Raw genomic sequence first — 22417 nt, 5'->3', positions numbered from 1 at the left:
TATTATATTATAAAACACACATTAACCACTTTAGCCCTATATTTTATGCATAAGCTATTTGAAAATAGCAGCTCTACACGCAAGCTCTCGATGCGACGCCTTGTAAGTTCTCTCTAAACGCTTTGTTAGGAGTGGGTGCTATTCCCTTGGACGGAAAATCCCACCACTGTGCGAGGTCTCCAACTGAAAATAAAGGAAACTATTTCGCTACTCATCGAAACAAAGGCCGTTTTGTGTTGTTGAAAGACTATTCTCCATGGTGGGAAACGTTTCAGGACCCCATCTTCTCTCTATAATACAGTGTTTTGGGGCAGAAAATGAAAAATGTCCACCAGACGGAAATTATTTTAAATACTCACCTGCGCCTTCTACCGATCTGGTCAATATAAATTACCATTGACCAAATTTGTAGAGGGCGCAGGTGAGTAAATAAAATAATTTCCGTCTGGAGGACATATTTAATTTTCTGTCCAAAAAGTGTATTCTACAGAGAAGGTGGGGTGCTGAGACATTTACCACCGTGGAGAATAGTCCTTCAACAACACAAAAAGCCTTTATTTCGATGAGTAGCGAAATAGTTTCCTTTATTTTTTTTCTAAAGTTGGAGACCTCGCACAGTAGTGGAATTTCAGTCCATGGGAATAGCACCCGTTCCTTCCAGAGCTCTGGACCAGAGCTAGTTTGACAGTATTTTTTTTTTTTGCCATACGCAAAAAAATAAAATAATAATAATAATAATCGTGCAAGATATTTCAACATGACTACAGACTGGACTTTTTATTTATTTAATTTGTCTTTAATCTTTGCAAAGCAACAGCAACCAACCCTAGCTTAACCTCGCGTCACCAGATTTCCACCTAGCTGTAGTATACAATAAAGAGTATTTCAATAAAGAAGTGTTTTAATGCCGTCTATGGCCGATTCTGTCGGAAGTTCCCAATGGGCGGTAGTGACGGGAAGTGAGGGGGCGTATCCGGTGAAACCCGGAATTACACTAAATGTAAACAGGAAGTAAACGAGGGTGACAAATGGCGTTCGGCCACAGACGGCATTAAAACACTTCTTTGTTGAAAGATATGGATTATTACATTAAACTACTACCCCGTAGAAGTAGTTAACATTTGTGGCTTTGAGGTAAGCACCTTTATTTTCAATTTGTACACGTTTGGAGTACTTTGCGGGGCATAGTGCAGAAAGTCCAGATCTCCATGGGGCGTGAACCCTACAACTCTCGTAGATTGAAAACGTCAGAACTTTCCACCTAAGCCTAGCTCTGTCGCGTTGAAATCCACGTCACATTGTAATACTCCATTTCCCACAATGCTTTGCGATAAGAACAACAAACATGGCCAATCTGCAAAGTGTTGCTCCGTCCATTGACAGACAGTGCATCGCATGGACGTGAAAGGAATTGTCAAGTGTAAAAAAAAGCGATGAAATAAATAAATAATACAAAGAAAAAGAGGACACCCAGCGCGAACAGCACTGCGGAACACCTGTACGCGGTCGTGTGCAGTCGGATCATACTTAACTGTAAATAACAAACAAAAACAAAAGGAGAAGCAAACAAAAAATGCCGTCTCCCAAAGCAAAGAGCACCGTGCGCAGCGGCGGAGGAGGAGGTTCGGGCTCTGGATCTGGAAGCCCGAGCAGCAGCAACAACGGCCGCTACGATTTCATGTCCCTGAACCGATCCGCCCCGCCGTCGCCGCCGCCGCACCTCCTCCAGCAGCAGCGCCAGGGGGGATCGGACCCGGCCACCGCGACCGCGGCCGCCCGCCTCCGGGCCTCGGAGAGCCCCACTCGGCGCCGGGGCTCCGGCTCGTCCACGGGCTCGATGCCCGAGGAGGACTGCATGCGGCTCAACCCGTCGTTCTTGGGCATCGCGCTGAGCTCGCTGCTCGCCATAGACCTGTGGCTCTCCAAGCGGCTGGGCGTGTGCGCGCAGGAGGACTCGTCGTGGGGCAGCGTCCGCCCGCTGATGAAGCTCATCGAGATCTCGGGACACGGCATCCCGTGGCTGGTGGGCACCGCGTACTGTCTGTATAAGAGTGACACTGCCGCCGGGCAAGAGGTTATTCTCAATCTTTTAATGGGTAAGCAGAGTAGCCTAATACATTGAGTTTTAATTATATATGTGTTGATCATGTACTGATCGATCATTCCCGTTATGGCAGAGGGGGGCTCAGCTGACATAAACCATGCTTTATGTTTTTGCATTGTTGCATGACATGTGTTTGCAGATACGATGCGGATATGAATGAAGTAGTTCTGTCATCAGATCACACACACCCACACACCCCTGGCTTCAACCCTCCCCTCCTTGCCATCATGTTTGGGGTGCCACCTATAAGCTTTGATTACAAATTTAAGTTGACTATTATTTGTCACAAATAATTGCGATTAATTAATGATTGTGTTTTTGGCATTGCACATTGGAACATAATGAGTACAACTTTGAAAATGTGTTTGTTTTTTAGTCACAAATTGCACAGGGCATATATGACAAATGACTTGAATTTACAAAGAAAACTGAGACTGACACATTTAATAATACAATAAAATGTAAAAATAGCTGAAATGGTTGATCTACAAGCTTGTAGATCTGCTATTCCTACTATTTTTGGAAACGTTTGAAAATGTATGAAAATGTTTCAACATATGGAAACGATTATGATGATTATGCAAAAAGAATTGCGATAATCTCAAATAATTGCTATAAGGCGATTATGTAATAAACTGTGACAGGCCTATGAGTTGCCAGGTCCTCTCCTCCCCACGTCCATTCAAAGTGCACGCATCAGCTTGCCTCCTGTCATATGTACCGGCAGTAATTGCTGTCTTCCACCTGTAGATGTCATCTGTCATTCGTTCTGCCATCATCACACTGCATTCCCTGCTCCCCCTCTGTTTTCTGCATCCTAGTTACATAAGTATATCCAACCATCTTTGCCATTCTCATTCCACTCAACAAATGTAAAGGTTGATGGAAAAGGCACATCTTCTACTTATTCAGTTCCGTACCTACAGTACATGCACAGTGTAAGCATTTAGTAGGCTACTGTATATTGTTTATTGTGTACAGTCAGTGTGTCTGAATTCTGAACTGTATATAATGCTGCCAGTAAACCAGACTGTGGTTTCTGATGTCAGCTCCTCAACTAACTATGAATTGAACTGACAGGCTAAGGCAGATTTACTGTATGACGGCACGATTATGACTTAAGTCATAATCAACATTATGTTAGCTTAATTACTAATTACTATACTATTATTGGCATTGATGACTTTTGGTGTTAAAAATGTTTGTAAATCATTTTCTTAAGGCCTTTTTTGCTCATTGTACTTCTGTCTAGTGTCATGTTTTTTGGTCATATGGTACAGTATGTTATGAGAGATGAGTTGTACAGTGTTCTGGTATCTAACCCCTTTTGTAATGGTGAAGAGATGAGGGCGGGCAAGGTGCAACAGCTGACCAAATAAGATGGTAATTAATTGCCAAGCTTCATGATGACATAATAGTGGAACATAAAATCTATTTTTTTTTTCATTAATTAAGCAGCCCTAATCAGGTGTCATCTCAGTTCCTCTCCTAAATGCACAGCACACTCACTCTAATGCATATTCCTGTACTGTTATACAAACTGTGTACTGCCGCATTGTCTGATACCTACCCACTCACAGGGAGTCTACCAGCCAACCATAAGCACTGTAGCCTGCAGACCACAGAATACTGCTCCTCTTTGTGCAGAACATAGAATGCCAAGAAAACAAGACCACATAGAGGGAATCCCTTGCAGAAAGGGGGGGGGGGGTACAGGTAGCTTACAGGTAGCCATTGTACAAATAATATAAAATATTATTCTAACGATATGAACAATGATGTATGGTGTTTATCGTACATGAATCACATAAATCAATGTCATGCCTCATTGAGTCACTAAGGCCTTGTTCAGACTGGAAGCCCATATTTGATTTCTTATCCAGATTGGAGTTGGATTGGTTTTATGAACAAGGCTAAGGAATATGATAAGCAAAATTCTGTTTCCATGTGAGGTTTATCTTCTCTTTTTCTTTTCTTCTTTTGCAGTTAAGACTTTAAAAAAAAAACGATCTGATTGCAATTTGGATAGGCCAAAGATCTGATTTAGGCTGCCAGTGTGAACATAGTCTAATAGAGTTGAGAAGTATTTCCCTATCAGCGCACAGATTGTACGTTGTGGTCATTGTCCTGGGGGGACATCATCAATGGCGATTCGAAACTAATGGAAACCTTTCTCTTCCTGGAAAGTTATGAGACTGAAATAGAAGTCATTGTTCTTGTATCAATGAAAGATTTAAAAACAAAAGTTTGAAATGTTTGAAATGATCAAAAGCCTGCCTACCCCTGCCTCTCTGAACAGTCCACAGCCCACCTCTGAGACACAAAGTGAATAAACAGAAATGGTGCCATCTCAACAAGGTTGAAAATTGGTGAAGTGCTCCTTTAATGTGTGCACATGTTCAAAAGGAGAAATGTAGCACAATGTCACCGTGACCTCAGTGATAAAAGGACTTCTTCATCTCTCACATGACTGACTGATATAATCCCAATCAAAGAGACATGAGTGACGGGCCTGCTTATTAAAGCAATCTTTTTATAGTCTCCGACTAAAGAAAATAATAAAAGTTGATAACCCCAGGCTGGTTGTTACTGTCATGGGAAATGGCTACAGACAGTACCATATGTCCCCAGCTTACCTCTTTTACCTCTAATTACGTATTTAATCAGACTCATATCTGTTTGCCTATGGCTGTTTGTGTATGGAGTTTATAGCATTACGTCTGTACCGTGCAGACGTCTGGTGTCATTCCATGCTTTGATTATATTGTTTGTTGTGTTAATGGACTCTTACTTCCTGACACTGTTTGCTCATAGTGATTTCCGTTTACCTCTTCTTCTCTACCCCCCCCCCCCCCCCTCCCCCTGCCTAGCCCTGTTATTGGACCTGGTGTTGGTGGGCATCGTGAAGGCGGTGGTACGTCGGCGCCGACCCACCCATAACCGCATGGACATGTTCGCCACCTTCTCCGTGGACCGCTACTCCTTCCCGTCGGGTCACGCCACGCGCGCCGCCATGTGCGGCCGCTTCGTCCTGGCGCACCTGGTGCTGGCGGCCCCGCTGCGCGTCCTGGTCCTGCTGTGGGCCGCGCTGGTCGGGCTGAGCCGCGTGCTGCTGGGGCGACACAACGTGACCGATGTGCTGTTCGGGTTCTGGATGGGCTACTGCCAGTACAACCTGGTGGAGCTGCTCTGGCTCTCACCCCAAAGCCTGCAAGGACTCCTGGTGCCTCTGGCCTGAGAGAAGGGACTGGAGGAGGAGGAGGTGATGTGGTCAGCGATGGTGTGTGAGGTTTAAAGGCATTGTTCCATTTCTATGAAAATGTAAACCTTTCAATTGTCCATAAAGAAAACGGGAAACCGGAATTGTTGGGATTGAACTTGACCAAAGGTAGTGAGAAAAATGATAAAGACCAGAATCCCAACCATAGTAGTTTACCGTCAATTAATACACATTCAATTTAAACACTCAAGGGTTTCAATGGGGTCAAATGGAAGAACTTAGAGGCACTGTTCCTTTTATATGAAAATCTATGCTTTCTTCCAATAATGCATAAAAACAACTTACTTGACCTTACGTGACCAAAGGTAGTGGGAATAAACTCCCACAACGCCCCACCCTCTCTCTCTTTACCCACCTGTCACCAACAAGTATGTGTTAAGAGAGAACACGGGATGAAAAAGAAACAAAATGTGGGCTCACGTGTGGTTCCATTGGGAACACCACTCACCCACTAATTCTATTCTTTTACATTCCTCTCTAATGAATGTATATTTAATATTGTGTATGTGGTTTCCTGGGTGGGGGGTGGGGGGTGTAGAATAGAATTTTCTATTTCTAATACATCCAACAGTGATCATTCCTATCTTGGATGTTAAGTCATTCATACTGCAAGTCATTCAACAGAGTGTCTGCAGGACACTCTGATATAAACTTGAAAGATCATTTTAGGTTTGTTTACTTGATTGATGGTTAACCCCCAGTTATTGTCTGTTTCATAAAACAGGGCTTTGTTTGCACCAGTCAACCCTGTACCACTGTGAAATAGTTGCACATAAATCGTTGAAGACGTTAGAAATTAAGGTAGCATTCTTTCATGTAGTACCTATGACTAAATGTGCATGTGTGTGTGGGGTGGTCAAGACAGAGACTTTGTACTGTATTTAGCAATATTGTTTCTCAACTCCTTGGACAATAATTCTATGGCAATATTCTTGGATTATTCATTTGTAGAAATCTTGTTCTATGTACGTAATTACCACTCATTGATCGCTTTGCGTCATGATAGTAGTAGTGCATAGCTTTATATCAGCATCGAGGGCGAGTAAGGACGCCAAGCTGTTTGATTTGTGACGTAACATGTTGTGGTAGCGCCAAGGATTATCAATCATTGATGGGAAGTTGGACGGCAGAGTTTTATAGCGTTGTCGTTTTCTACCAGACAAGAAATGTTCTCTTTGTGCTCGCAGATAAAGTTGTTGGACAATAATGTGCACGAGTTCCTGTGAGGTTGAACTGACCTATAACTCCATGTTGAAATCACTTGATACTTGCAATAATCTGTTAATTTATTATCCCTGTACTAATGGATTATGTTTTCAGTCCTGTTAGTCCGTCTGTCCGTCTGAAAATGTCTGGGTGTCGATATTGGGACGTTTTGTGTTGATGTTCTAATATTTTGTGACCTGCATCCAGCTAGGTCTCTATCTCTGTGTTGCATCTTTTGCTGTTTCTGAGAGCAAATTTATTTTTTTACACTTACACATGTGGATCAATATATATGCACGTGTGTGCATGTGTATGTGTATGTGTCTGTCATATTATCCGGCTGAATGCTAGTATATTTTTACCATCATTAAGGTTTCTAGGAGTGACACTAATGTCTGATGACCACAGCTTTGTCACAGAGGCTGTCAACCCACTGTGTGGGTGTTTGGGACATGTCACCACACCACTTTTTTTTATCTTAAGTTAAGATGACGTTTCATTAGCTTTGGGTTAAACATTTGTTGTTTTTGGCCCGCACATCCCTATGTGGGTGAATGGGCAGCTGGCCAGCCAATATTGGGTGCTGTCCGTGAGTAGCTGTCATGACACCACTCACACACACCGAGTTGAGACAATTAATATAGCTCTTTTTTGCAATTATCAAAACAATGGTGAATGGAAGAGACGAGCGTTAGACAACTGAAATGTTTTACCTGCCAAAGTGAAATATTATTTAAAATAAGCATGATTTTAACCCATTCAATCTGGGAAAGCATCTATGTAATTTTAGACTTTAGCTATATACCTGTATATAGCAGCATACGTTTTTCAGAAAACCTTTTAGGATTTAGAAGGCATTTTTTGAATCGGCCTCAGGTCTAGGGGAATAACGGCAAAATATCTGACTTCAGGTATGTTATTCTACTGTTCTGTCAGGTCAGTACAAAATCTGCTACCATCTGCATTGCCCAGGAAAGAAATATCCCACTAAGCTGCATCCTCCTGAGCTCTGCCAGGATTGTTATATCACATGTAGATGCAGTTCGAGAATGGAAGAACTGTCGCAGTATGCCGCTGTTGCAGCATCTTGAATAATTTATCTGGAGATTGGGCACATTTTTTTCATGATAGCACCGGATTACCTGAGGTCCTTCTTTCAGGGTGGAATCCACAGCATACCTCAGGGTATAGCATTTAACCTTCCACCATAATGTATCCCACCTGTTATCTCCACCTGTACCTAGAGATACTACACTACAGTATGTTGGGAGACACCTGTTGCACAATCAAATTGAACTTGTTTGCTAAAATACCGTGGTTTATATTATGATGGCTCAATCTGAGGGTTAATTGGTTATTTAAAAAAAAGAAAATGGATGTAAATGCTGCAGCATGGGAAGGGAACATGTATGTTTTATTCCAATGTTTTTTATTGGGATGGCAAGTTACATAGGCAATAGGATTAAATGAAAAACAAATATCACAATACTGACTACTTATCGACAGCCCCCAAATTTATGTTGGATGTGAAAAATCTTTGACCTGCAAATGTTAGAGAGAAAATTGTAGTACATTCAGACAGAAAAGCTGGTCAATGCCCCATTTTCACCCTGAAATGGTGTATTTTCATTGTAGTGCTGAAAAAAATCTTTAAGAAATCAGAGGAAATCTTTGATTGTGAGGCAGAGGAATGGAGCAGATTACATATGTCACCCCTTTTTTTTCTTCTCCCTTTTTGAAGAACAATTAAGTGGAGCTTGCGCAAAAAAAATTAATTTCACCCACTTCTTTACATCTGTAAACCTGTGATGTGACAATAAAGTTGATTCTTGATACGTAGTTCTGCATAGTGTTGTGTTAATGTGCTTTGACCATTTCTTTGAGTAGTTATTTTTATTGAGCGAAAGATTTCAACTGAAGTTTCACTGAAGTATACACTTGTGTTTATGAAGAGGTCACCTACTTCCATATTGATTTCAAAATGGACACGCAGGACATTTGCACTCACTCCTGTCCTTGCTTGTGTGCAAGGTGACTTATGTTCACTTTAAAGGTGACTTTCAACCTGGTGTCCTTGGGCATGAAATATAGGTGAAAATGTTCACCTATAATTGTGTTTTGAAAATGCCTAAAATAGCAGTACGGTACAAGCAGTACAGTAGTACAGTACAAGCTCACAACGCAATGCATTGTGAGCTTGTAAATAGTCTATTTTCACTGTGTTGTGTGACACTGTTGTACAACGAAGTATAAAATAGGGCCTAAGTGGTTCAAAAAATCTCGAGCTGTCCAAAACAGGTTTTGAATTCGAGCTTCAGTGTACAATGAGTGAGAGTAATTGAAGAGACTGTTCTTTGGTACATTGGTCCACTAGGCCTACTATTTCATTGCGCTCTTTCATGCTTTACCTTCTTTCTGCAATAACTGACCAATGGCCCCTCCCACTGTTGGCCTAGATGTACATTTTCCATGATTGTGCAATACGGAAACATGCATTCTCCTGTTCTGCCACCTCTCAGTAGCCGTCTTCAGATTTTACATACATTCCACAAATATTTGATTGTCCAAAGCGGCCCACTGCTTCATCACATGACTTTACTATGCTGTAGTGGCCCACCAGCTGTATACTATAAGTTGTTATTGTGTTTTTTTTTGTGATATAGTCCTTAACCTGAGATGTTTTATTGTGTGGTGCGCGCGCACACACACACACACACACACACACACACACACACACACACACACACACACACACACACACACAGTATGTAGTCATTTGAATATATTGTGAGATGTTATTTGGGGTTGATAGTGGTGGTGGCAGGTGTTTAATGTGAATTGGGGAGATTTACCTATGCCATAATGACTGCACTGTATGTATATTTCTTTCTCAATAAAAATTAAATGGAAGCAAATGTGGTACTGTGTTTTATTTTGTGTTATTCTATCAATACCATCAAATATGAACAATATTGGGTGTACTGCCATTTGGTCGGCTTGATTCAAACGTCAATAAAACCCACTGATGCACCTTGAGATTTGTTTTGTTCCAAAATGCCTTCCCTCATGCACGTGAAGCTCAAAGTTGATATCTCTGTATGCTGTAGTTGTCTCCGCCAGGCCGAAGGCATGACCGAGACTATGTTTAGCACTGTGTGTGTGTGTGTGTGTGTGTGTGTGTGTGTGTAATCTCCGGCACCATTGCTTGATGGCAGCGAAACTGTGCACACACACTCCCTGGATGCCAGAGCAGAACCTCTGCCCCAAAGTTTTCACATGAGCCTGTTATAGCGCCACTAGGAGGCATTTTTTTTTGCAAAACACATGTTTTGACAGTAGTCTTTTGACCAAACATCACACAAATCGGTACACAGCATCTCTATAGTCATTAAACTACACAGATCTTTCAGATTTTTCATATTCCATCCTGATTGACTAAGATTGGCCTCCAAAGTTTACAGGAGTGCTCCGTTTTGAACAAAATGCCTCAAATCATGAAATCATGAGTTACTGCATGTATTCATACTTGGTTTCAAGGTCTTCCAATCCAATCCGATCCACTTTCTTTATAAAGCACATTTAAAACAACAGCGTTGAACCAAAGTGCTTAGTCATGAATTAGGTGAACTAAAAACTCTATGACAAGGAACATGTTAGGTTTACCAGGCTAGGAATTTGTGTCCCCTTATTAGAAATGAACCGGTTTGTAACTCCCCAGCGAGTAATGTTTGTCTTCCCTGTATAGATACTAAATGTGAGGCATGTTTCCTACTAAAGCTGTTTGAAAAGGCCAAATGTCTGATGTTAATCATTGTTGGTACCTAAAAAATGCATGATCAGGACAAGTTTAATTTAGTAATGAAAGGGTTTGAAGGGTTCCAAACTGGTTGCATGTGGTAGAAATTTGTCATCGGGGGGATGACAAATTCATATCAGGGATCTGAAACCCATTGGTAAAATGTAGGTCATCTTGTCACTAGTGTCATTCATGACCAGTCTGTGACCTGCAATAATGTGAGGACAGACTGTAATTGTACTTTGATCAATAAAAGACCGGTAGCCTGAATGAATGCCAGACAGCTTGACCTTATTGAGATGTTAAAAAAAAAAAGAGTAGGTGAATTGGCCCAATCACACTGTATAAAAAGCACCTGGCTGAAGCCTGCGGCTCATCCCACTTGACACACACACAGATCTGAGCAGCAAGATCAAGGTAAGCGCTGTTGTACTCTGTGGACTGATGATAGATGATGATTTGAAAGTGTGCTGCTTTGTAAGTAAATTGAGAGGGTTGAACAAAATGTTGAATTTTCATGTTATAAAAGTCAGAGCATTAAAAATCTTCCAATGCATAATCAGCCTTAATTAATTCTGTTTTATACAGTCTTATCATGTCTATTTTTCCTGCAGTGCTTTGTACCGCACTGTTGAATGTCAGAGTGGTTTAGATAAGGTTTTGTGTGGGGCTATCAAGCTAATGAAATTTCCTCCATTTCTTGTTGCACAGTGTTGTGGCCTGTTTCCTCCAGGACAATAGGTGGCATTTAACCCATTAAGCGATTCTTAAATGTTTTCTAAATCCTAAAAAAATCAAAAATGCGGCACTCGCTATGAGCTTGTATATCTGCTATTTTTGAACAGCAAAAGAAATCTAAAGTGACACAGATGCGTTCCAGGTATAATGAGTTAATATCACACGATCAACAGTTGTCCCGATTGTAGTATGTGGACCTAAATCTTCTGTTACATGGGAATATTATTGACACATGACGCCCAATATGTCTTCTACAGGAATAGTCTTTGCTTTTGTCTAACCCTACGACAACAAGCTGGTTTAATTGTCATTCACCTTATTTAATTTAGCAGCTTCTCATTTTGTATTGTGTATTGCCTTTTTGCTGCACTGGTGCTGAAATTTCAACACCACTATTTGTACTCTTGATTACTAATTGCCATCATCTGTCTGATATAGGCTAAACATTTGGTATGTTGTCTTCATGTGGAATTTAACACCATTATGCCTTGCACTTTTGAGTTTTTGCTTCTAATACTTTACTTACTGCTAATAACTTTTAGTAGGACTTTTCATGTAGGACTTGTATAAGGGGAGTATTTTTACTTAAAGGGCAATTAAGACCACTTTGGTAGAGGTTTGGGTTGTGTAGTTGGTTACCCTGCCATGATGTAACTCCAAAGGTGGACAAGAAATCTAAAATAATTGCTCCATTGATTAGAAATTGATGATTCAAAATATGCTCCTCATTGACTTACATTGTACGGTAAAACAGCTCTCAAAGTCACTCTTTTAGCCTGTACACAAACAAAGCATTTCTTTTAAATAAAATGCTAACTTCCTTTTGATTTTACTATTTGAATATCTGGATCCAGTCTGGGTTTTCTTCCTAATAAAAATGGCAAAAAACAACAGGAAGTAACATTTTTATTTAAAAAAAACAGTACTGGGTTTGGTGATGTTTTATATTGTCTGAATCAACTTTGTTTGCGTTCGTTTTTGTGCAAATAGTGACTTGGGAGTTGTTTTACCGTACAATGTACAGTAAGTCAATGAGGAGCATATTTTAAATTCTCAATTTCTAATCAATGGAGCATTTTTGATTTCTTGTCCACCTTGGAGTTACATCATGGCAAGGTAACTACACAACCCAAACCTCTACCAGAAGTGGTCTCGCCCTTAAGTTAAATGATCTGAGTACTTCCCTGGTGAATACACCATGAAGTGGACCTGAGATTAAATCTATAGCATGTGGGGGTGGGGTCGAGGAAGGAACATTTACTGTGCGACAATGTTTTCCGTAGGAAACGGGCAACTGTGGTTGTGTGGGAACACATAATCTTGTATTCCTTTCTGAAAGATATTGTCCAGAGATGCAACTCTAAAAATAACTGCTGCACAGAACAACACCATGTTGAATATTGGAAATGTATGGCTAGCAAACACATTTTGTATTGACAGCCTTAATCTCAGATTTATGCTCGGACACTTTTCTTATTTCTACAAAAATTGGCAAATTTGCCTGGTAACTGTTTTTTGTTTCTGTTGCAGCTCACCTCCAGTTCCAACATGGTACACAGAGTGGCAGTGATTGGGGCAGGCCCCTCTGGCCTCTCCAGCATGAAGGCTTGTCTGGATGAGGGCATGGAGCCCACCTGCTTTGAAAGCAGTGACGACATGGGCGGACTGTGGAAGTTCAAGGCAAGGCTTATGAGGGATAGGCTCTATGCACAGCAGCCATATTATCACTTCCTTCCCAGGTGTTACCAATGATACTAATGAAGGCTCTGTTCCATTTAGTGTAGCACAGTGGTTTCCACGACCCCCATAACTCTGAGAGTGTACAAATGCCATTTGTACACTCTCAGAGTTACAAACCTGTAAGGGGCCATTTGGAAGCCCATGAGGGTCCCTGGACCCCAACTGTAGACCCACTGGTGTAACAGAGTGTTTCCAGTGAGCCAACATGCACAATATCAGCACCCTGACTCTGTTTGACCAGAATGGAACAGAGCCTTCATTAGTATCATTGGTAACAACACCTGTGCATGTCTTCATAATATGGCTGCTGTGAATAGAGCCTATTGTCTCTAGTGCCCCTCTACAGCATATAAGCTATTATAACTATAGCATGTGTGGGTTGGCTCTACAATGCACCATACCATTGGTTCTCAAAGTGGGGTCTGGGGACCCCCAGGGGTCCTTGGGGTGGTTTCAAGGGGTCCCCAGGAAAAGTAGTTAAAGGTAGGGTAAGTGATATTTTTGGGTTAAAACAAAAAATATTTTGTTAAAAGGTTGAAACACTATATTCTGATAGTAATCATTGCTATAGAGTCTTTGTTCAGTAACAGGAGTCTCCATGTCTCTCCAGCTCTTTAATAAACAGAAAATACATTTTTCTGTAGGTGTCAAAATCTCAGCCAATCAGGAGAAAGTAACACTTTTTAAGCTTAATTTGTATAGTGTTCCAGTTCCAATTTTGTCTGCTCATTTCTTCCAATTTCACTTGTTTAATCTGTATCCTGATTGAGTTCTCTGTCCTGGTTGGATAAAATTGGAAATGAAACTGAAACTGAAACAAAAATGCATTTTCTGTTTAATAAAGAGGTGGAGAGACAAGGAGACTCCTAATACTGAACAAACACTCTATAGCAATGAGTACTATCAGAATATAGAGCTATTTAATACTTATTTTAACCAAAGCAAATCACTTACCCTACCTTTAACCACTTTATCCATTTATAAGTTGGCTATTCAAAAATAGCGGATATACAAGCTCACAGAGCGTCACTTCGTGCCGCACTGCGAGCTTGTAGATCTGCTATTTTTGAAAAATCTTGAAATTCTGTTGAACATTTTGCATTTGCAACACAAATCTTCTCTTCTGGGGGTCCCTGGCTCAAAATATTTTCAGATGGGGTCCGTGGACAAATGTATATCAATTTGGGGGTCCTTGACATGGAAAAAGTTTGAGAACCACTGCACTATACACTGTAGAGCCAACAGTACAGCAAATGCACTCGGCATTCTTAATTTTCTCCACCACGTACATGCAATTAAAAAAAATCACGAAATGCATATTTTCAGAATGGCTTCATGATAATTTTTTTAATTGGCAAATGTTATATTGTTTATCCTTTTATAATGCTTTATAAGCTTTTTCATTTTCTAACCACTTTGTTGCTTTGAAAAGTACAGGTACATCTTAGCCTATATAAAATGGAGCGATCATTCACCAAAAACTGTTCTTCTCCAGGAAGTGTCGGAGCCTGAGAGAGCCAGTATCTACCGCTCCTTGACCATCAACATCTCTAAGGAGATGATGTGTTTCAGTGACTTTCCCATTCCTGATGACTACCCAAACTACATGCACCATTCTAAAATCCTGAAATACTTCAGGCTGTATGCAGAGCACTTCAAACTGCTGGAGCACATCCGCTACCAGGTAAGCAGACCCACACGCCAAATCGTGGCTATCGGGCAGAAAGCTCTCCATATTCAAACTTTTTGTGTATTTTCATAAATGAATGCCCTACTTGATCATACTACAGCTTCACACAAAAGCATCAAAAAGCATCAAAAGTATCAGATCCGCAAGCTCGAAACACGATACGACGCGCCTTGAGCTTGTACATCTGCAACTTTTTGCAATTTTTGAATCCTGAGAAGTAACACTGTTGGAAATATGACGTTTCCACCCGACAGAGAAGATATAATATGGCAGATATAAAGCCTATTTTATGTCTCCTCCTACAGTATATAATTTGTGTCACAATAGTAGTTTAAAGGTTCTATGACATTCATTTTCACTTTTTTAATTTTTTATGTTTTTTGGGGGGTTTTATGACCTCAATTACACCCAAAAAATCTGAACTTTGAACATGGATTTTCTGTGGTCTGGGGTTTTCTGAATAATTAGGCTGAAAAGTAATCTGAGCTTGGCCCTTCGACAGTGGGCCCTTCGACAGTGATGTCACAGCCGATTAATCCTGCCCACTCTCCTCCTAGCCCCTCCCCTATCCTTTGGGTGGGGGGGGGGGGGGGCGGAGCAGAGGCGATGATTGACAGGCAAAATCCCTCGACAGCGACACCAGCAGGCAAAGATTTCTTTTTTCATTGCAGTTGAAAAGGCTTTAGAATTGTGAGAGAAAAACACCTGCCATGGATCAACGGAGTGGATTTTTTTGTTAAAACTTTTTATGCACGTTTGAAGGACCATGACAAAGACTTTTAATGTGTGGTAAAACTGAACGTCATGAAACCTTTAAGGTGACACAACTGCTACTTAAAGTAACGGATATCAAAATGACCTATTGAACTTTTTGTTTCCATATCAGACCTCGGTGAAAAGCGTCAAACAAAGGTCAGACTATGCTCGCACTGGTCAGTGGGAGGTGGTGACCGAGAACAAGGACGGACAGGAGGAGAGGCATGTCTTTGACGCGGTCATCTGCTGCGCCGGCCATTACACATACCCTCATCTACCACTGAAAGACTTCCCAGGTGAACAGAACAGATGTCTTCATCTTGACTGTTGTAGTGATATCACATTGGTTTTCAACCCTTTTCATATCAAGGTCTATTATTTATTCGGCATTTGAGCCCACGGGACCACCATTTGATGAGATTTAGCCTCTCAGACCCAAGACTTAGAATATTTTGTTATCGTTGGATACGATTTTGTCCACAATTCCATGCTGTATTGATGTGGTACCATAGGAGAGGCAAACGTTGATCAAAATGACAATTATTTAATTAAGTAATGCAAATGTTTAATAATGATTTAACTTTTGAACTCTCAAAAATTAAAGATCTATAAGGGGTCCATTTGGTTACCAACTCCATCATTTAGCTGGGAACCCCCTCAGGACCACTGGTGGTCCCCAGACCAGTGGTTTAATAAAGAACCACTTTACATAATTGATCCATCACTTTGTACCGTAAAAAATGACTTGCTGCGTGCGCATGTGTTGCAGGAATTGAGACTTTTGAGGGGAAGTATTTTCACAGCTGGGACTACAAGGGACCTGAGGACATGCATGGGAAGAGAGTGGTGGTCATCGGCATTGGCAACTCCGGCGGTGACATTGCCGTCGAAGGCAGCAGAGTAGCAGAGGAGGTTGGGAATTCATCTTCATTCAAATGTTTATTCGCAATAATGTGATTGACCTAAGCTGTATATGTGGTTCTCAACCTTTTTCTGGATCAGGGCCCACTTGAAACTCTTTAGAGTGTTCGCGGCCCACCCATCTGACCACTTAACACGGCAGCCTTTTGACGACTGCCCATGTTAAGTGGTCCTTCGTGCCGCGCTATGAGCTTGTAGGTCTGCTATTTTTGAAAAATCTTGAACATTTGTGCAAATGAAAAAAAAATCACGATATTTCAAAATCTTAAACATCTTAAAATTATCTTGTTCCAGGGACCTCCAGAAGCAAAGATTTGAGTTAGAAATGTCACTTTAAAAATATTATTTTTAAAGTGACATTTTTGGTCTGCGGCCAAATGCATATAATTATGGGGGTCCTTGAAATGTAAAGGTTAGAGCACCACTGCAGCAACATACAGTTTTTCAGAAAACTGTTAGGATTTAGAAGACATTTTGCAGAATCGTTCTTAATGGGTATAAATCACCCATCTCTCTCTGCTGCTCTGTCCGGCCTCTGAAGATGTACATAAGCACTCGTCGCGGTGCGTGGGTCATCCGACAGGTGTCGGACAACGGCCTGCCGGTGGACATGAAGTACAACACGCGCTTCGTCCACATCCTGTTCCAGCTGCTGCCCATGAGGATCCTCAACACCATAGGGGAGGGCATGCTCAACGCCATGTACGACCACACCATGTACGCCCTCAAGCCCAAACACAGGTAACCTCTCTGTTTCTCTATATCGATGGTTCTCAAAGTGGGGTCCGGGGACCCCCCAGGATACCAGGGGGTCCCCAACTAAATTAGTTAATAAAGCGTCACAATCGTTTTAACTCCTTCATCCATATTTTATACTTTGGCTATTCCAAAATAGCAGATATGCAAGCTCATAGCAATACAGTAAACCAAGACTACAGCCTTGTTCTGGATTAAACCTGGTGCGTTGGACACCTGTGCAACTCATCTACACATAATCCTATTCCATGTCAACCAATACCCAAATATAGCAGACGTACAAGCTCGCAGCGCGTCAATTCGTGCCGCGCTGCGAGCTTCTACATCTGCTATTTTTTTTATTTCTTTTTTACATGACATCAGATGGCGGTCCGCGGCCAAATGTATATCAATTTGAGGGTCCTTGGCACGCAAAAGCTTTAGAACTGTGTGTGTGTGTGTGTGTGTGTGTGTGTGTGTGTGTGTGTGTGTGTGTGTGTGTGTGTGTGTGTGTGTGTGTGTGTGTGTGTGTGTGTGTGTGTGTGTGTGTGTGTGTGTGTGTGTGTGTGTGTGTGTGTGTGTGTGTGTGTGTGTGTGTGTGTGTGTCTATATACAGTTATAATGGTAAGAAACAGAACTTGGGTCAGGATTTAGAAGGTGTTTTTAGATTCGGCCTCAGGTCTAAATGCTATGGGTTAATCTATGTGGGGCTGTTGTTCCCTGCCAACAGGCTGTTCAGCCAGATCCCAGTGATCAACGATGACCTGCCCATGAAGATCCTGTCTGGGAGCGTGGTCATCAAGCCAAACGTGAAGGAGATCCGGGGCTCTACCGTTGTGTTTGAGGACGGCAGTGTCGTCGAGGAGGTCAGAAGAATGCTTTGCTTTCCAGATCAACACAATATGAGTTTGGATTGAGTTAATAGGCTCTATTCACAGCAGCCATATTATGAAGACATTCACAGGTGTTACCAATGATACTAATGAAGGCTCTGTTCCATTTAGTGTAGCACAGTGGTTTCCACGACCCCCATAACTCTGAGAGTGTACAAATGGGGTCCATTTGGTTCCATTTGTACACTCTCAGAGTTACACACACCTGTAAGGGGCCATTTGGAAGCCTATGAGGGTCCCTGGACCCCAACTGTAGACCCACTGGTGTTTCCAGTGGGCCAACATGCACAATATCAGCACCCTGACTCTGTTTGACCAGAATGGAACAGAGCCTCCATTAGTATCATTGGTAACACCTGTGAATGTCTTCACAGTATGGCTGCTGTGAATAGAGCATATTGACCCTGCACATCATGATGTAAAGTATGAATACGTATCAGTTTGTGGCTGAACTCACATTTCACCTCAAATCGTGTGTGTTTTAGGTGGATACCATTGTTTTCGCCACGGGATACAACTACGGCTTCCCGTTCCTGCCCTCAAGCGTTCTGCGCAAATCTGGTCATCGTGTGGGTCTGTACAAGCATGTGTTCCCCCCCACCCTGGAACATCCTACCCTGGCTGTGGTGGGCTTCATCCACGCCCTGGGAGCCATCATGCCTCAGGCTGAGATGCAGGCTCGCTGGGCCACGCGTGTCTTCAAAGGTGAGGATTCCATATACCCTTATGTATATAATATTTAATGCATTTTTATAGTACTTTTCAAAGGGTTAGTTATAGTCCTAATTAGTCATACTTGGCAGTCACTGTTAGGCATTAGTGGCAGGGATTGACAATAGAGAGCACATAACCACTTTCAAACTGGTGTCCCTATAAAAGTCATTGCCAAGAATCATTTTTACAACGGACATAATCTACCAAACTTAAGTTTCTGAACTTTTTGTTCGATGTTTAGATCTTAACCATTTTAATGGTGTCCCAATTTTGGCCATGTCATAGGTAAAAATAAAAACAATTAGAGCAAATTATTCTAGTCGTTAAGTGGTCAATATTTCTGGACGGTTCAGTTTAGTTATGAGAAGAAACGTTTTGCTATTTACCACAAAGTGCTTACCCCTTTTGTTAGTACCTCATGCACTGTGCTATACCACTTTGCCACATTTATCTCAGTTTACTGTCTGTTGTTCCACAGGGTACAACAAGCTGCCTTCCAGCCAGGCCATGATAAAGTCTGTGGATGGTGACACCGAGGACATGGGCAAAAAGTATGAACTCTAATTTGCATTGTTAATATCATAACCACCAATAAAGTGAAGATGCTCAAACTGACCTAATTCCACCTGGGAAGCAATATTTGTATTATTCTTATGCATCTTCTACTCTACTGAAGAGGTTCCCAAACTTTTTAGGCCCCCCAAAAATAATCATATTTGAACTGGGGACCCCCCACACTGACACGCACTTAGAATTGTAGGCATTACATTTAGTTTGACTCGGCTCCACAGATAAATATTGTGAAAATAGCCGAACTACCACCTCGCACTGCGAGGAGTTGAGCTTGTAGATCGGTTATTTTCACAATGTTAGCCTCTTTCTTTTTTATGTACTATTTAGTATTAAAAAGGTCTTAAAAGTAATTCAATTGTAACTTTAGAAATGTGCAGATATCCTGTATACACTTATACTGTATGTTGGTTTCTTTATTGTTGAGTGAGAAAACTATGTTGGACATTAAGCTAATGATCTAGGCCCCCCCCAAAAAAAAAAATTTGGGGTCCCAACCCCCAGTTTGGGAACCACTGCTCTACTGTATATTGAATCATTGACAGTCAATCACACTGACTTTCTTATCTTGCCTCCTCACAGCTACAATGTATCCAAGCTGACACCCCTGCAAGTGGATTTTGTTAGCTACATGGATGACCTGGCTGGTGAGATTGGTGCTCGGCCCAGCCTGCCCTGGCTCTTCTTCACAGACTATCCACTGTTTAAGAAGATCCTGTGGGGGCCCGTGTCAATGTACCAGTACCGTGTGATGGGACCACGGAGCTGGGACGGAGCCCGCAAAGCCATCTTCACGCAGTTTGACCGCATGTTACAGCCCCTGAAAACAAGAAAGGTGAGCAGTTGATTGCTATTCATGATGCCGTTTACCCCTCTAATCCACTGTTTCCCAAACAGTGGGTCGGGACCAAGTTGCGGGCACGGAAAGTTGTTGTGGGTCGTGACTAAATATTCACCCTTTTTTTTCAAAAGATTAAAAAAATTACAAATGCAAAAAAATCATTTTTTCATTAAACAAATTCTAACTTTTTTCAAATAATAAAAATTGGTAGACATTCCACAAATGTAAAGAAGTGAAATCTACAAGCTCATAATTTCTCTTTGGGTCTCGAGATAAAAAGTTTGGGAACCACTGCTCTAATGTTTCCACTGAAATTCTAGAAGTGTATTCTGGTTGATTGAACCTGACTGTAGGAAAGCTTGACGGGAGACAATTATGTATACAATCTACCTTAACTGTGTGTGAAGATGGATGCTTACAGGTCCATCTTTACGCTCACAGCTGTAGTGAAATCTATGGCTAGCAGCTATATTCAGCAAAGACATTGGGTGGTGGGGGGGGGGGGGGGGTAATAGAGCCCTTGGGGAGTTGGACTCCAATCAACTTGGTCAGTGGTTTAAATTTCATGGACCCCCATAACTCTTGACCCATAAATGGACCTTTGTTCCATGTGTACGCTGTCAGAGAAATGGACCTGTATAGGTCCATTTGGTTTCTAACTAGCAATAAGACCCACAGAACCCCCTCTTTGAGAAACACTGCAAGCTGATATAATAATGATTGCTCATTAATTTGATTCAGCTGTGTGGAGGGACATCTTGGTTAAGTAGACTAATATGGCTCTTTTTGATTTCTGTCAGGTTGTTCCCACATATTTGTTAATGTTGACTGACAAGGATCCCTCAAATCAATTGACTGTCTAACAACAGGAAGTGATGCCCATACTTGACACACACCCTTTTCCCTAGTAAGCTCCCTAGGAAACTTTATAAATGGACTCTGTAATTGAAATGTTGTCGTCTCTTGCCAGGTGGAAGAGCCTGAGAAGTGCATCGCTGGCCGTCTGTTCAAGTTGAGCCTGAAGGTCATGGCCGGAGGAGCCGTTGTCTACTACATTCATGCCCGTGATCCCTCCACCTTCCCCACCCTCCTGGCCAAACTCCGTCCACAGACAGTCTGAACATACTACACTCATTATGATGACATGAAAGAGCCAACTCACAAACCACTGTGCAAAGTTATTGGCTCCTACTTGCGGGATCAACATCAATGATGCATCTTATTCTGTATAAATGTCTGCATTAGGAGCCTAAGTGAACTATGTCTTTCACTTGGCTTCATGAACCAGAATAAGCTTTATTCTCAGTATTCCTACCATGTAGGTTATGGTAATTGAGGATGAAGATTATTGGGTATCCTTATAATGAATATGTTAATCAATGTTTGGTTCCAGCCTATAACTGATGACCCTTGTCAGTGACCATAGCATTCATCACATTTCAATTCACAAGGGCCTACCGACATATTGGGCACTATTTTATACAAAGAACTAAACCGAAAAGAACTTTACTCTTAGCACAATATTTAACTTATAACTGTATTTTTCAAATGTCTATGTATACTGTATACAGCTGTATAAATAAATTGTTTAAACCCTATGTCCACATTTTATTTTGGTAAATTGCTCTATATTGCAATAGTAATCATGTTTAGAGTGTTCAGTAACGGATAACGGTCTCTCCAGCTCTTAAGCAAACGGGAAATATTTTCATTTCGGAATACCAATGTGATCTAATCAGGAGAGAGAACTCATACAGGATAAACAAGTGAAATTGGAAGTGATGACACCAAGAAGTGAGCAGCCAAGATTGGATCTAGAACAATAAAACTGAAAATGTATTTTCTTATCAAAGAGCTGAAGAGACAATGAACAGAATATAGTGCTTAACTTTTTATTCTAACCAAAAGATTTCACTTATTCTCTTTAAAATACTTACTGTAATTAAGTTGTCTGTTAACTGAGCAGTTGCCATAGGAAGCTCAACATGGCATGCAGAGGATCCTTTCAAGCAGGGAAGCAAGCTGTCAAAAGGTCAATACTGTTGCTTACATGCTGGGGCTGTTCCATTCCATGTGGGAACTGTATTGATATTCCCTTTAAATACCACACTAGCCAACTAAACACATTAATCCAAATGGTTTATTTGTAAGACACACTTTAAAAAGATTTAAAAGTACATGATAAAAGGCCAATATGGCACCAGATTCTCAAGCAAAAATATGCCAACCCTTAATTCTATACTTGTTAAAAATCAATTTCGTCATAATGTTGCCGAGCTGTTCCATACCAATGTCTTAACAGTCTTTACTTATTGCAGGGTTCCCACACATTTTTAACAATGAATTTTCAAAACTTTTCCATAACTTTTCCAAAGTATCTTACCCCATCTGCTACTTTTGACATTTTAGAATTTGACTCCTGAAAAGTAACAG

The 22417-nt window shown here is 41.3% G+C and overlaps 2 protein-coding genes across 2 annotated transcripts; both read left to right on the top strand.

The window, feature by feature from the left end:
• Positions 1-1226: 1226 nt before the first annotated feature.
• Positions 1227-9461, top strand: plpp6 (phospholipid phosphatase 6). Its single transcript, XM_084067511.1, has 2 exons — positions 1227-2096; positions 4975-9461. The coding sequence occupies exons 1-2, from the start codon at positions 1574-1576 to the stop codon at positions 5340-5342; spliced, it is 891 nt and encodes a 296-aa protein (XP_083923637.1). The 5' UTR covers positions 1227-1573; the 3' UTR covers positions 5343-9461.
• A 3208-nt stretch (positions 9462-12669) lies between these two features.
• On the top strand, positions 12670-21104 carry LOC311051362 (flavin-containing monooxygenase 5-like; the record flags this gene model as incomplete). Its single annotated transcript, XM_084065926.1, has 10 exons — positions 12670-12804; positions 14360-14548; positions 15441-15606; positions 16080-16222; positions 16773-16972; positions 17697-17832; positions 18345-18564; positions 19052-19124; positions 19726-19978; positions 20955-21104. Exons 1-10 carry the CDS (start codon positions 12673-12675, stop codon positions 21102-21104), a joined length of 1662 nt encoding a protein of 553 aa, XP_083922052.1. The 5' UTR covers positions 12670-12672.
• Positions 21105-22417: the final 1313 nt, after the last annotated feature.

This window comes from Gymnoscopelus microlampas, assembly GCF_963454915.1.
Source record: "Gymnoscopelus microlampas genome assembly, chromosome: 9".
Taxonomy (NCBI): domain Eukaryota; kingdom Metazoa; phylum Chordata; class Actinopteri; order Myctophiformes; family Myctophidae; genus Gymnoscopelus; species Gymnoscopelus microlampas.
Note: the sequence above shows the minus strand (reverse complement) of the source record. Positions and strands in the feature narration are given on the sequence as shown.

Bases quoted from the DNA above. Each gene is read 5' to 3' on its own strand.
- plpp6 (XM_084067511.1), top strand. From the start codon at position 1,574: ATGCCGTCTCCCAAAGCAAAGAGCACCGTGCGCAGCGGCGGAGGAGGA. The intron at 2,097-4,974 runs GTAAGCAGAGTA...CCCCCTGCCTAG, and splicing joins TATTCTCAATCTTTTAATGG to CCCTGTTATTGGACCTGGTG.